Source organism: Sus scrofa, chromosome 6 (assembly GCF_054392235.1).
Source record: "Sus scrofa isolate SSC_HxYL_T2T_F1_AM1 chromosome 6, Sscrofa_HxYL_maternal_Yorkshire_Landrace_v2.0, whole genome shotgun sequence".
Taxonomy (NCBI): domain Eukaryota; kingdom Metazoa; phylum Chordata; class Mammalia; order Artiodactyla; family Suidae; genus Sus; species Sus scrofa.
The window spans coordinates 2,576,929-2,592,439 of record NC_139388.1 but is presented as its reverse complement, the minus strand read 5'-3'; the positions used below and the strand labels follow the sequence as shown (position 1 = coordinate 2,592,439).

At 57.8% G+C, this 15,511-nt stretch overlaps 1 protein-coding gene and 2 long non-coding RNA genes across 4 annotated transcripts in view; all 3 read left to right on the top strand.

The window, feature by feature from the left end:
• The window catches only part of LOC106510444 (uncharacterized), a 66,438-nt gene extending 61,714 nt beyond the window's left edge, over positions 1-4,724 (top strand). Inside the window, exon 2 of the long non-coding RNA XR_002344450.2 lies at positions 2,437-4,724. This is a non-coding gene — a long non-coding RNA (uncharacterized LOC106510444). The remainder of the gene's footprint in view (positions 1-2,436) is intronic.
• The window catches only part of LOC146402146 (uncharacterized), a 345,416-nt gene that overhangs the window by 181,614 nt on the left and 148,291 nt on the right, over positions 1-15,511 (top strand). The window lies entirely within an intron of this gene.
• Positions 8,839-15,511, top strand: part of JPH3 (junctophilin 3) — a 91,360-nt gene continuing 84,687 nt past the window's right edge. For both annotated transcript variants that reach the window (XM_013998131.3, XM_084959292.1), the window contains exon 1: positions 8,839-9,489. In XM_013998131.3, the coding sequence (XP_013853585.3) occupies positions 9,108-9,489 (382 nt within the window). In that variant the 5' untranslated portion in view covers positions 8,839-9,107. The remainder of the gene's footprint in view (positions 9,490-15,511) is intronic.

The following is a 15,511-nucleotide window of genomic DNA, read 5'->3' as shown; positions in this document are numbered from 1 at the left end:
GTATGTGTATGCAGATGGTAAGACTATAAAGAAGGGAAGGTGATGACCAGTTCAGGCTGGTTGTTCTGTTTGGGAGAAGAGAGGTCATGACCGGGGAGGGGCACACGGTGGGTTTTGGGTGCAGGTCCTATTCGACTCCTTCGCCTGGGTGGTTGTCCATGCCGTATGCTGTATACCTGCTCATTAAAACATGTGACTCTGTGGCTTGAACACAAACGACTTGGCTTTCCCAGTGAGGAGGCTTAACACACCTGAGACAGAGCGTGGTCGTTCTAAGCCCGTGCTCTGTCGCAGGCTCCTTGGGCTCCTTTTCGCTCTGGGCAGAAACGCTGACCTGCGCAAGCCTCAGGTTTCCTCATCTGTAAAATGGAGATAAGAACGGTGCCAGCCTCATAAAGTCTCAGGATTCGGTATGATAGCAGAGGTCACAGGCTTGGTGCACAAATCGCCATCACTGTCACCACCCTCATCATAAATGTCACCACCACCACCACCAGCATCACCACCGTCACTGTCATCATCGTCACCGCCACCACTGTCACCATGACCACCACCATCGCCACCATCCCTGTCATGATCACCATCACTGTCACCGTCGTCATTGTCACCATCGCGGCCCCCACCATCGGCGTCAGCAGCGCAGTCACAGCAGCCTCGATCTCTCCTCCTGGCTAACCCATCCACATCGCTCCTTCGTTACCCTTCTCTTCCTCCTTCATTCCTCCCCTGCTCTCTTCTTCATAACTGTCTTCATCTAGAACCTGAATGATCCAGTGACAGTGCTCCCCGGGGTCATAGATCATTCTGGATCTTGGTAAAATTAAGGGAGGAAAATTATGCCTGCTGGAGCTCCTGACCTGGCTCAGCGGTAATGAACCCGACCAGCACCCACGAGGACGTGGGTGTGATCTCTGGCCTCACTCAGTGGGTTAAGGATCCAACGCTGCTGTGGCTGTGCTGTAGGCTGGCAGCTGCAGCTCTGATTTGACCCCTAGTCTGGGAACTTGCATAGGCCACAGGCGCGGCCCTAAAAAGACCCCCCCCCAAAATGATGCCTGCTATTTTTCAAAGCTCTTTCATTATCAGTTTCAAATCATCTGTCCCACTGATGGAACACACGTCCCACTTCTTGTCTCAGAACATGCTTCCTCTAACTTGCTCTGGAGACGCCAATCGTGTCTCCTCCCTGCTGTCAAGGCAGGAACCCCACTCCCTGACCAGAGCTGGCTGGGTCAGGAGAGGACACCTGACTCCAGCTGACCCAAGCCACATCTCTCCCAGGAATCGGGCTCCATCGAGTCCAGATTCTTGGCTGCCAGGATGCTGGGCTGAGAGCTGACGGGAAGGGAGACTGCAGAGACGAAGAGGCAGCAAGAGAGACGGTGAGGCCCAGGAGGAGAGGGACTTGGGTTCAGATGCTCCAGCTCTAGGTTTCTGGGCGGACCCCCTCCGCAGGGTCAGACGGCGCATGCTCTGTTCCCCGAAAGCGCCTTGTTCTCATCCCTGCTGGCCGGTTATTTCCATAATATTTCCCCCAAAGGGATCTTTCCCTGTGCGCCCCCTTTTTAAAACCTGGATAGATTTATTTTCAAAGAAAACGTTACACTAGTCATCTAAATAGAAAATCGGTAGCATTTGATATTCTCAGAAGGAAACTGTAAAAATAGACACAGCAGATAGTGGTAAACATCAAAAATAAAAGCTAAATAGAGAAATACAAGGAAAAAAAATAACTCCTCTTAATCTACAAATCTGAGAAAGGTGAATTAAAATCACAGTGAGGTACCGCTTACACATTCAGGAGCACGGCTCAGATGAAAAAGACTAACAATCGCCAAGTGCTGATGAGGTGCGTGCAGCTGCTGGAACCCTCACCCTCTGTGGGGGAGGGCGTGCAAATTGATTCAACCATCTTGGGAAATACTGAAAGTAAATACAGGCGTTCCTGTTGTGACTCAGTGGAGATGGATCCGACTAGGATCCATGAGGACACAGGTTCCATCCCTGGCCTCGCTCCGTGGGTTGAGGATCTTGCACTGCCGTGAGCTGTGGTGTAGGTTGCAGACCCAGCTCGGATCCTGCGTGGCTGTGGCTGCGGCGTCGGCCAGCAGCTGCGGCTCTGATTCACCTCCTAGCCTGGGAACCTCCATATGCCATGGGTATGGCCCTAAAAAAAACAGAGTAAAATTTAATACCTTTGAGCCTTGAACAATACAGGTTTGAACTGTGTGGGTCCACTTTGAAATATCTGGATTTTTTTGCAGGAGTAAACCCCACAGGTCCACACGGTCTGCCGTGGATGCCTAAACAGGGATACAGAGGAGCCAGGGGTACGAAGGGCCAGTTATAAGCTGTATGTGAATTTCTGACGGTACAAAAGGTCGGCGCCCCTAATCCCCTTGTTGTTCAAGGGTCAACTGTTTATTTCTAATCTAGGTCCAGTAAATTCATTCCTGGATGTACCCCCGAGAGAGATGAGGATCCCAGAAGCACCTCTGAGCGATGCTATCAGCTTTCTTCACAATAACCGCCAGTAGGAAGCAACACAGCTTCGTATGACCAGGAGCGCAGAACAGGGGGCGTAAGTTCCTGCGATTAGATAATAATAGCAGGGAAAAGAGCAACACGCCGTTGGACGTCACAAAACAGGTGAATCTGAGACACGACATGGATGGAAAAGGCCGTGCACAGACGCGACTCCATTCGCACGAAGTTCAAGGGCCAGGCAAACTAATTTCTGGCGATGCGGGTCAGAATAGCTGTTCCCTACGGTGAGGGGGGGACACGGGGTGGGAGGGGCTCGGGGAAGCGTTCTGCCTCTTGAACCAGGGGGTGCAGTGATGGCTGCTGCTCTTGCTCCCACGAGGCTGGGTACCATGCAGAGCAGAGTGGCTGCCCCGCATCGGGATGCTCTTACTGCTGCTATTGCTGCTGGCTCCCAAGGGCGTCGCCCCAGAGGCTGAGTGGGAGAAGGTCCTTTAGGGACGAGGACAGGACGGGTGTGGCAGGAGCGGTAGGGATGACGGGGTGCCCACACATCTACTCTGAATCTAGACTCTGCTGCTGCCCGTGCCTGAGCCTCTCTTCATCTGTGAAGTAGCACCCATCCTAGGGGCTGACGTGGCTTGGGGGAAACGGGGGGCTGAGCCTAGCTTGCAGCCACTACCCACTGGCTGTCCTAACGAGGGATGGTTGAGGATGGGGCTTCCTGGCACTCCTGGTGAAGAGGATAGTTGGAATGAGTCTGAAAACACTTGAACTGGGAGTGTCGAGCTTGGAGAACCGTTTCCTTCAGAATTTACACACCCGTCTTAGGCACGACACTTTCTGCTCTGCCTCAGGGCCTCATCGGTAACGTGGGGACACCCACACCCTTAGGACCTCTTTCTGGAAGTTGTTACGATGAGGTTCTGTCTGCATGAAGCATGCAGTCCATTCTCGTTGCTACTGCTGTGTAACGAATATCCCCCAAATTCAGTGGCATAAAATACGGTGTTGCGGACTGAATATGTGTGTCCTCCCACCTTCATATATCGAAGCCCTCACCTCCAGTGTGGCTGTACTTGGAATAAGGAAGTAATTAAGGTTAACTGAGGCCAGACGGGTGGGGCCTGATCCCTTAGGATTAGCGTCCTTATAAGGAAAGACACAGGAGGCGTTCGTTCGGGTTGTGGCTTAGCCGATTAAGAGCCTGACATAGTGTCCGCAAGGATGTGGGTTTGATCCCTGGCCTCACTCAGTGGGTGATATGGCGTTGCCACAAGCTGCGGCATAGGTCGCGGATGAGGCTTGGATCCAGCATTCCTGTGGGCCACTACAGCTCCAATTCAACCCCTCGCTTGGGAACTTCCATGTGCCACAGATGCAGCCATAAGAAAAAAAAGACACAGGAGACTGTCCCCTCTCCTTCCCCCCCCTCCAGGGTGAATGTGAGGACATTTGAAGGTGGCTGTCTACCAGCCAGGAGGAGGGCGCTCAGCAGAGCCCCACCTTACGCTGGCTCCTGGGTCTAGCACTGCCAGCCTCCAGAAAACAAATTTCCATTGTCTAAGCCACTCAGTCCATGGCATTCTGTTATGGCAGAATGAGCAGACTAATACACAGGGCATGCCGAACCTTCTGTTAGGGAAGAGATGGTAAATATTTTAGGCTTTATGGGCCATGTGGTTTCTGTGGAACCTATTCAACTCTGCCACTGGGTGCAAAAGCTTCAGCCATATGTATGTAAACAGGCAGGGTTGTATTCCAATCCAGCTTTGTTTATAGAACAAGCGGTGGGCCAGATTTGGCCCCTGAGCTGCCACGGACGTGGCCTCTGCCTGGCTTAGTGTAGTGACAATCATTGAGACTTTGTTCCGAAATCGAAATTATCATGGGAACAACTTAAGTGTCCACTGATGGATGAATGGATAAAGAGAATGCGAGAGATACACAGTGGAATATTATTCAGCCCTCAAAAGGAATGACATCTTGCCATTTGCAGCAACGTGGTTGGAACTTAAGGGCATTATGCCTGGTGAAATAAGTCAGACAAAACAAATGTTATTTCATCTTATTTATATGTGGAATCTAAAACAAACAAACAACAATAATAGCAAAAGCCCGTAGATACAGAGAACAGAGTGGACTGGTGATTGCTGGGGTGGGGGGAGCAGGTGCAATGAGGAAAGAGGGTCAAAAGGAACAAAGGTGCACTTATAAAATAAATAAGCCATTGGATAGAATGTCCCATGTGGTGACTTGTGTTAATAATGCTGTCTTGCATATCTGAAAGTTACTAAGAGGAAAAAGTCTTAAATCACAAGGAAAGTAACTCTGAAACTCTCTTGGTGACGGACACCAACTAGCCTTATTGGGGTGATCACTCTTCAATGTATATAAAGATCAAATCATTATGTGCTACACCTGAAACTAGTATAATGTATGTCAATCACACCTCAAAAAGCGAAAAGAAAAAGGAATGAATTATGACGTGGCGTGGTGGGGAAAGCCCCGTGAGTGGGGTCTCTGCTCCACGTGGCATGTCTGCACAGGAGCTGGAGGACCTCCTTGCAATGGTGTGTGTATACAGCCGTCAGCTGGTGCCGGCTGTTGGCTGGGAGTCAGCTGGGCGAGGGCTGGAGGGCTGGTTCTCTGGTGGTACTTCCATCACGCCCTCCAAGGGCTGCTTGGGCTTCCTGACAGCATGGTGAGTCAGCTCCAAGCTCCAGCATCTCGAGAGCATGAGGCAGAAGCCGTGTCACCATTTACGCCCTAACCTTCAAAGTCACATTGTGTCACTTCTGCCATACTCACCAGCCAGCGAGGAGGAACGGAAACCCGGACGCAGACGCCTCCCGGTGTAGGGTAAACACGGGCACATTCGAGAAGACAAAAGCGGAAACTGTACATGGCAGTGCGATTCTCTGGAGGAAACACATAAGCTTCTGTGCAGGCGAAAACAGGGCATCCTTTACAGAGAGAAACCAGGAAGCCTTTCTGGAGGCGAAACCGGAAAACCTCCCGTCGCAGGAAGAGGGAGCAGGCAAGGAAAAAGGCAGTGCACAGGCTGGAAAACCAGACAGCTTGAGCTGGAATCCTGCTCAGTCATTATTTTCCCTCTGGCCAGGCACCCACGGAGCGGGCTCCAAGCCAGGGCCTTTATGGAAGCGGAGCTTGTTAGCCCAGGTCACCCGAGGCGTGTCCGTGCGGTCCCTGATGCTTGGTGCACAGGGACGTGAGATGGGCAAGGTGGCCTGGCGTTGTCTCCCTGGTGTGAGTTTTGAAATTGCTGGGTGCTACTATGTTTATAGGCTTGGAGAGTTTCCTCCAAAGTGAGATCAATACCCCCAGCCCCGCTTTATGGGAGAATGATTTCCAAATTGCACAAAATGAATGCCTCCAATATCTGCATTTCAGGGAAGAGAGGCTGTCGCTGCAGGAGCTAATCTGACGGAGCTGGGAGAGGAGCGTGGGGGGCGGGGGGGTAGGTTGGACGCGCCTGGGGAAAGGGTATGCATTAGCCCAAGTAGCAGGTGCTGACCAGGAATCGCTTGGAACCAATCACTATTTCCCAGTGAGATCTCAGCTGCAATCCACTGCCTGTGTGAGGAAGGGCTGCCCAATCAGCCAAAGACGGGTTGGAAATAAAACGGAAGGAAGAAGGCGCAGAGTGTCCAAGAGAAATGGCAATTCCACTTCAGCACTGGGAGGAGGGACAGGCCGAAGGGGGTGCCCCAGGTAGGAACCAGTGACCTTCGCTGGGGGCTGGCCTGCGAACAGCAGCACCTGCCACTTCTTAAGTGCTTACCAGGTACTGGGCTCTTGGCTCCGCTGATGTCTCATGGCAACCTGATGGGAACTGTTACTGTGCCCATTTTACAGATGAGAAAACTGAGCCCAGGCACTTCAAGGGACTGCCCTGGGGGCAGGATTTGGATCTGAATCTTTTCTCTTTTCAGGGCCGCACCTGTGGCATCTGGAGGTTCCCAGGCTAGAGCTCCAATTGGAGCTGCAGCTGCCAGCCAACGCCAGAGCCACAGCAACTCGAGATCCAAGTCGTGTCTGTGGCCTTCACCACAGCGCTCGGCAACACCGGCTACTTAACGCACGGAGCGAGGCCGCAGATTGAACCTGCATCCTCATGGATACTAGTTGGGTTCTTAACGTGCCAAGCCACAAGAGGAACTCCTGGATCTGTATCTTGAGGAAAGTCTACAGCTTTTTCATAGTCATGATTATCTAATCCACCCCCCCTTTTTTTGTCTGTGCCTGTGGGATGTGGAAGTTCCCCTGGCCAGGGATTGAACCTGTGCCACAGCAGTTACAAAGCCGGATTTTTAACCTGCTGAGCCACACTGGAACTCCTCTAATTTCTCATTTACACAAGAGTTCTGAGATACTATTTCGTATCCATGTGGAGAAACAAAACGAAATAAATGCAGACCTAAAGAGGAAGTCTGATAACACCATCAGCCAGGAAGTGGCGTGCTGGAAGTGCCCTGCGCTGCAGGGTGAGAAGGAAATTGCTCCAGGTGTTCCGCACAGCCATTGAGCCCAAGGAGCTGAACCCAAGAACTCCACCCCTAGGCACTTAGAAAAACCTTCCAGGGAGCCGCCCCCTAGAAGGTACATGGAGTCACTGTAACTGCAGATCACAAAGCTATGCTGACACCTCCCTAATTGTCCCTCCACAAGGGCGTGGTAAGTGAGGGGAGGGCAGCCCTGCAGGCTGGTGGCCCTTTAGGGAGGTTTGGTGGTCTGGCTTTGGTGCTCAGGGCCAGACAAGAAGTTGAGCTTGAACTCTGGGAAACTGAGGTGGGGGGGGCAGTTTTCCAGTGAGAGCCTGTTTTGCAAAGGTGGCACAATGCTGGCAGGAGGTGTGAGCAGGGCCCCTGGCTAATCCCAGGCTTCCAAGCGCAGCTCTTGGTGTGGGGGGGTGGAGGGGCTCCTAAATCTCGCTCTGAGGCCAGGCTTGCCATTCCTGGCTCTGCTCTGCCAGTCACCTTCCACACTCCGAGGAGCCCCGACCCTGACACACACACAAACACCCCCGCCCCCAGCACTGGCTGCTGCCTTTTGCCTAACACGTTCCGGGAGAGCTGGGAACTCGGGCTTCTGCCTGCGGATTTATCATCCAGGAAATGCATTTCAAATGGGTCCCAGGATACTCAGATCCAGGAATCAGGCACCATCTCTGGGGCGGGGGGGTGGCAGCGGTGGGTAGGAGTATGTGAGGGGAGAGACCGCCTAGCGCCTGAGTGGCGTGGCGATCCCACTTTGCTCCCCTAAAGCACAACCGATGGGGGTGGGCTACCTGTTGGTCGGGGCGGAACTGGGGCGTCCTTACTCTAAGGCATGTGCCCGTGGCCATACATTCTCTTAATTTCTGGGGCGGGCCAATCGCCAGATACCTGTCTTTTGAGGCCATCATCCGCCTCCCCTGCACGTAGACCCACACTGCCCGCGAGGAAAAGGGATGGATTCTTTGTCGAAGGAGAACCACCTGTGGGCCGCCAAGAGCCTCTTCAGCCAAGTCTGGGCCCGGCCTGGCAGACCGGAGCCAGGCGCGAGGGGCGAGGCGCCGGGTGGGGGAGCCCAGACGCGCGGGGCGCCCTCGGCCCGCCCCGGGCCTGCCATGCAGGGCCTCCCCTCGCGGCTCCCGGGAGGGGGCCGAGAGCGCCCAGGGTGCTGGGCGCCTTCCCGTTACGCAGTTCCTGTCCCTTTAAATCCAAGTCCCGGGAACGGGGGGGGGGGCTGGGGCGCCCGGGTTGGACCCCTAGTTCCCGGCCCGCGGGAGCAAGAGGGGCCGCGGGCCGGGCGGGCGAGCGCGGCGCGGGCAGCAGGGCGGGACAGCGCCCCGCTCCCGGCCGCGGGCGCGCCGGGGGCGGGGGGCCCGGGCGGGGGCGCGCGGGCGGCGGGGGGCGGGGGCGCGCGCGGGCGGGGCGCGGGCTGCGGGCGCGCGCCGCGCCTGCCCGAGCGCGCGAGCCGGCCCCAGAGCGCACGCCGCCGCCGCCGCCGCCGCCGCCGCCGCCGCCCGACCCGCCGCATTGCTGCTGCCGCCGCCGCCGCCCGGCCCGGCCCGGCCCGGCCCGCGGCCCCCAATATGGTGCAGCCGCCCGCGCCGCCGCCCTCGGGCGCCCGCAGCGCGGCAGCCGCAGGTGGGGGACTGCGCCCCAGGCCTGAGCGCCGCCGTGCCCGCCCGGCCTGCGCGGCCAGCCCGGCGGGCTCGCCTCCGAGGGGCACTTGCCGCTGAGGTGGAGCCGTTTGCACCAGACGCTCCTGCTCCTGCCCCCTCCCTCCCCCTCCCCTCCCCTCCCCCGCCCTCCTCCCCTCCGGTCCTGTCTCCAGCGGGAGCGCGAGACGCTGGTCAGGCTCCGCGGCGCAGCTCGAAAATGAATAATCGCCCCCAATTGACTTAAATTCCACCGAAGCCGGCGCCGCGGCCGCCCGCCGCCTGGGATCTGCTTGCGTTCTCCATTCTTCCTTTAAAAAAAAAAAAAAAAAAAAAAAAAAAAAGAGCAAAACAAAACCAGCCAGCCAGCCAACCAAGACTCCGGTTTGTTGATCGCCTTTTTTTTTTTTTTTTTTTTTCACCGTTTGCGGGATTTGCAAACCGAGTTACATGCATGTCCAGTGGGGGTAGGTTTAATTTTGACGATGGAGGGTCCTACTGTGGAGGCTGGGAGGACGGCAAGGCGCACGGCCATGGCGTCTGCACCGGCCCCAAGGGCCAAGGCGAATACACCGGCTCGTGGAGCCACGGCTTCGAGGTACTGGGCGTCTACACCTGGCCCAGCGGCAACACGTACCAGGGCACTTGGGCGCAGGGCAAGCGCCACGGCATCGGCCTGGAGAGCAAGGGGAAGTGGGTGTACAAGGGCGAGTGGACGCACGGATTTAAGGGGCGCTACGGGGTGCGGGAGTGCACGGGCAACGGGGCCAAGTACGAAGGGACCTGGAGCAACGGGCTGCAGGACGGCTACGGCACGGAGACCTACTCGGATGGAGGTAGGTGCGCCCCGCGCGCTGGCGGTGGGGGTGGGGGTGGGGGCTGGCGGGGGAGGGACCTTCTCCTGCCTCTTCTGTTTATCTGTGGGCAAGTGGAGCTTCTCTCTCCAGAGGGCCCTGGGCACCTGGGGCATTTCCTGGGGCTCCCTGGAGGCCACAGCGGCCTTGGCTACAGGTTGCCCCACTGCCTGGTGGGGGACAGCGCCCCGTGCCAGCTGAAGGGTGTCGGGGGCTTTCCAGGAGCAGTGCCAGGCCCAGGAGCCGGGTAGCTGATCAGAGTGTCAGTGCATCACCCAAGAGCAGGCCAGAGACCTGCCGGAAAGGCCACACTGGGCCCGCGGCCTCCTCTGGGACCCAGCAAGGGCGCAGAGCTGGGAGAGGGCCCCCTCCCCTTGTTGGCAAAGCTCCCTGGGTGTCGGCCTCCGGGAGTCAAGCCCCAGCTCTGCTGCCTGTTTTCCTGCGGTGCGGCCGGGCCTCCCTGAGTCCTGATCAACCCAAGCCAATGGAAAGAGAGTGGCTGGGAGAGCTAGAGGCGGGGGACGCCAACCCAAACCACCACAACAAGGCAATAAACTTCTAGGTGGTTGGACGCGGGCTAGCGCTGTCGGAGCAGGCTGCTGGAGGGAGGGAGGGAGGGAGGCCCATCTGTTTAGCGAGAGCCCAGGAATCTCGGCTTTCAGGGGCTGAATCATTTTCCACATTAGTTTAGGGATGCTCTGTGCCATCGTTCTAAGATGCCACCACATTCCCGGCTGAGCTGGTGCCGGAAGCCAGCGTGCTGCCCGGCCGCGGCTGTTCGATAGGTTCTGTGCAGGGAGCCTTGGCTGGCTTTGCGGCTGTCCCTGGTCCCAGGCACTCCAGGGGCCACTCCTCGGTGCACCCGAGGGGCTCGGAGCCCTTTCTGTTCCTGGAAGCCAGACCCCAGACAAGCCTGCTCTCCCGATGCCCCCTCCCCCATCGAGGAGCCCATCCTCAGAAGTGGCTCCGTGCCTTGGGCTTGGCGGCTCGGTCATTTTGGGGACCTGGCTGCCTGGTACAGGAGCAGGGCACCACAGGGACCTGAGTGCTTCTGCCGGCATAGGAAGAAATCACGAGCGTGCGTGTGGTCTTTGCCTGCCTGCCTGCCGCCTCCAAGTCTCCCGAAGCGAGTGCTAAGCACCTGCTCCCCGGCCACATGCAGGAGTGATGGAGGGCTGGAGAGTAATTATTATTTCGGCTTATGCAACTGAGAAGCAGGGTTCGTTATTCCTCCAAGGGGAGGAGGCGTGGGGGCAGTTAATTATATAACGCTTCTGCCTGTCAAAGCCGTGGCGCCCCGTCCCAGGCGGCCTCTTCTCTGCCGTTGTTGTTTTCCTGGAGTGGGTTGGAGAGCTTCCCTGACCCTGGGGCCAGGCCGAGCAGACGGCCCTCCCTGGGTTCTAGGCCGTGGGCGTGTGTGTGCGTGCGCGCGCCGGCCCAGCAAGGGCCAGCGGCAGATGTGGGTGGCTGAGGTGGGCGGCCGAGCAGCCTGGCGCTCCCAGCTGGGCTCTTTGGGAGCCCAGGGGCCGTTGTCACCCAGGGGGGGACTCTGGTCAGGCTGCGCTGCAGATCCATCCCCCAGAGGTGCTCCCAGCTGTGCCTGAGCCTGGAGAGTGGCTTCTGGGTCCCTGGTGGCCAGTCTCACTTGGGAGCCTGGCAGGTGAGGAGCCAAGCCCTGTCTGTGGCACTCGGCTGGGTACCCGAGAGTCAGGTCCGGCACCTAAGCTGGCGCACCTTCCCCAGAAATCTTGGGTGGGCCTGGAATTCTGTCCTTTGTCCAGCAAATATCTACTGAGCGCTACTGCGAGCAGGTGCTTGGGGCTCTGGGAAAACAGCAGACAGAGGTCCTGGCCCTCATGGAGCTTCCATTTCAGAGGAGGGATGATGATTGTGGTTCCTCTGGGGTGAGGGCATCTGACTCTGGCTGAGGCTGCCATGAGTGTAGGGTGACTGAGTCTCATGCGTCGGGGCAGGGCGGGGGGATCATGTCTGTGACCGATGGAGCCCGGGGCGGCCCGGAGCCCCGGTGACAGGACAGAGCCCCCAGCCTTGGGTGGCAGAGTCCAGGGAGCGACCCCCCTGTCTGTTCACGGTGGAACCCGCCTTTCCTGACATCCGCCCACCTGTATGCCGACCAAGGCAGGCACCCTGATGCAGGGCGCCAGGCTGGCTGCAGCCTTTGGGTTGGGGATTGGGCACAATGGGAAGTCGAATGGACCTTTCTAGCCTGGAGTAATCAGGCCCAGACATCTGGGGCCACTGTTCTGGAACCACGGTGCCCGCCTCTCACTGGGAAGGAGGTGGCTGCTGAGAATGTTTGGCCTCGAGCCGTCCGTGGGCCCCGCGGGGCCACCGAGGGTGTCGTGTCTGCCAGGACAGAACAGTGGGTCTCATGGCCTCTCCCCTGTCAGCGGGCGGGCGGCAAGGGATCCTGCTGGGAGGGGAGCAGAGCCTCCGTGCGGTCACGGTCCAGACTCCAGTTCTGCTCTTCGCTTGTGCGAGGGACGGGGATGTCCGACAGGCGCGAGCACATCTCCCCAACTTCAGCCCCGCTCCCGTGCTGACTCGGGGAAACGGTGATTTTCATGAATAATGCACAGATGGCAGATCTGTTCTGCATTTAGCTGGCATTGGTATGGGATCCATTTCAACTGGGGACACTTCTGCCAGCACCTCCTCCTCCAGCTTCATCCTCCCTCAGGCACAGGGCAGGCGTGGCTCATTCAAGTGCGCCGAGCCGCTTCCAGCCTGTCGGGTGACCCCGCAGAGACGGCGCGCCCCGGAGACATGGGGTGGCAGGAGCCCGTGCTGCGGGGTTGCCAGCCACTAGGCGTGAATCCCAGTTGTGCCTTTGCTCTGTGACCTTGGCAAGTTGCTTAGCTTCTCTGAGCTTCTGTTTCCGAAGCTGTCCACAGGGCTGATGATCACAGCTGCGAAGGAGGTGGGCATTAATTGAGGTGGTGTGCATGGCAGTGCCAGGAACAGAGGAAGCGCTCCTTGTTACTTACCACTATTTTATTATTACGGGTCACACGCAACGAATGTCACTTGTAACGATCATTATTAGACCCCGTAGCCAGGTGTGATAATGACGGTGATGAGAAGGCTAAGGGCTGGCAGGGCGAAACACTTACTGTGCGCCAGGCATGTGGCGAGCGTCTGCAGCGTCACGGCACGTCATCCCCGTACCTCTCAGGCTCGGTTTTGTCCTTCCTCCCATTGCCCACCCTGGGAAGCAGAGGCACAGAGAAGCCAGATGCCTGCCTGATGAGCACTGGGCGGCACCAGGATTCCTGCGCAGGGCAGCTGTCCCAGAGCCCGTGCTTTCGCGTGAAACACGTCTCTCTGAACTCCTTGGTGCAGCAGCACCTCCTCGTTCCATCTCTTCCTCCACGCCCCCTCCTCCCCCCATGGGTGCAGCAGCCTGGAGTGTGGGCATATGCGCCTGGGCGCCTCACACCCAGGCCCTCCTCCGGTCCCCGCCAGGCACTGCCTCTTCTCTGCTCTCCGGACTCTGCTCGGCTGCACAGGTAGATGTTTCCCGCTGGGGGCCGTGTACACAGGATCTCTTGGACCGAAAGTTACCCCCGCCCCCCGCAAATAAAACCCTCCCACAGCCCAAAAGATGTGAGTCATCGCACACACCCGGCCGCTCCCCCTCAGATACAGATTCCGTTCACCAGCCCAGATCCCTCGGCCCACACAAATCACACACGCCCACAGTCAGAATTCAGATCCCCCGGCGCCTGCGTGCACGCAGTACACCTGTCACCCAGAGACCGTTTCCACCCTGTCCCCCAAAACACAGCCACGCACACCCTCCCGGCTTTGGTGGTTGGCCGGGTGCTCCAGATTCCTCCAGACGCCTGCGCTCCCTGGACTGGAGGGAGCCAGCCGCAGAGCGGGGCTCAGATGCAGATGGGGCTGCTGCTTTGTTTCCACTTTAGATACTTGTTCAGGCGGCTCATGCCCCCTTGGAGGGGTAAAAGAGTAAATGACCCTTGGGCATATTTTTGGTGCTTGGCCATGAACCTGTGAAACGTAAACTCCCCTTTTGTAATCCAGATGCTCAGTTTCGGAGGAAGCGGCCCTATATGCCCCAGCAGAAACTCATTTCAGAAACAAAAGGCAGTTGGAGAGAGCAGCGTCTCCTTAGAGAGTCTTTCAACCCCTTTGGGGAGGGAGGAGGCTCCATGAGGTGGAAGGAGAGGAGAAAGCAAATAGCTAGTTCTTTGTTGCCAATAATAGCAGGGAAAGAAGTGTTCTGAGAACTCCCCTCACCCAGCACAGCCCTGGAGCGACTTGACGAGCTTTGTATTAGGAAGCCTGGCCGGGCTGGCGCAGCAGCGAGGACCAGCACTCTCCGAAAATAGCCTTCCACCGCGTCGGTGGTGAGTGAGAGTGGTCCTCGCTGCTGCTGCTGCCGGTTAACGCAGCCAACTGAGGAAAGGGGCCGGGGCCCATCTTTTCCGAGGACGCCTGTGCAGCGAGGAAGACCCGGGGCAGATGGTGGTGGTGACCGTGGGGGAGAGCCAGGAGCCTCTGCCGTTTTTTTTTCTTTTTCAAGACTTTTTCTTCCTCATCTTCCGTCAGGCCTCCCCAACTCTGCAGACAGCTAGCTCTCAGCCAAGAGCTGATGATTCTGTACAAAACACCCCTTCTGTCCTTAAATGCCAGCGAGGTATTCTGTGTGTGAGTGCTGGGAGAGAGGGAGGGGGATGCTCGGATTTTCTGCAGAGGTCCGGCCCGTCTTGAATCAGCTGCTCCCCCATCTGTAGTCTCCTGGCTTTGGGAAAGGCCGTGTGGTTGATGAAGGTGGCCTGCGTGGGGTCCTGGCTTGGCTAAGCAGGCTCTGTGGGCTAGAGCAAGGGGCCGGCTCCCTTGGGTCGCTGGTCACTGGGAGAGGAGCGTGTCTTCAGCACCTTGGAGAGCGCCCCGCCCGCGCGGCCAGGCCTGCCGGAGCCGCCTAGCTCTAATGTCCCGGCCCCTCTTCCAGCCAGACGGCGGCGGGGTCTCCGGGCCGGGGACCGCCCCGTCCTGACCCTTGCACGTGGCCACCAGAAGTTTGCCTGCGCCCGCTCTGTCCGTGTGTAGGTTCCATACCCCAAGAGACACCGGCACTGGAGCGTCCGCCTGTTTTTCACGCCGGTCCTGGCGGTCTTTTCGAAAAGGCTTGAGTGCCTTCTCGGCGTCTCCTGTTGAACCAAGTCAGCATTCCCCAGGGAGGTGGGTTCTTTAGTAGGACTCGTGGCAATAAGACCTGAGGTTTATTTCTGCCTTGGGTCCCCACGGTGTGTTCGGGGGCTCTGTGTGCACCCAGCACAGGTGGCAGCCGAGCTTGGTCTGCAGCCCATCAGAGACTGTTCCGTCTTCGTTTTCTCTAAATCGGCATCCGTAGATTCGTCATGGAGACCAACCCTGCCCCATCCACTTGTGGCTATTTAAATTTAAATGAATGACAGCGAAATGCAATTTAGACACTCAGGGCCTCCGTCACGCGCGCCACAGTCCACGTGCTCAGGTGCCACCTGTGACTCACGGCCACCAGGTTGGCCAGTGCAGGGGCTCATCACCTCCGTCATCAGACAAAGTCCTCCTGGACGGTGCTGGTGTGGAGTGTGCGAGTCGTGCAGAAAGGGATGTGCGTCCCGTCGCTACAGTAGGGCCGGCACGCGGGGGTCACTCAGTGAATATTTGTGGCATGGACTGGCGTGCAAGTGCGGAGGCACCTGGTAACTTCATCCACTGTCACCATTGTGCACACCGTCTTGTTGCCAGCGCTTAGGGCTGGACATAGGCAGTGAAAAGGAATTTTGTTCTTTCATTTCTGGCTTCTCTGCCGCCCATGGCGTTCCCAAGCCAGGGATCAGATCTGAGCCGCCGCTGTGACCTACGCCACCACTGCGGCAACGCCAGATCCTTGAACCCACTGTGCCAGGCTGGGGATGGAGCCCACTGCACCAGGCTGCAGAGATGCCGCCAGTCCTGTTGCATCACAGCGGGA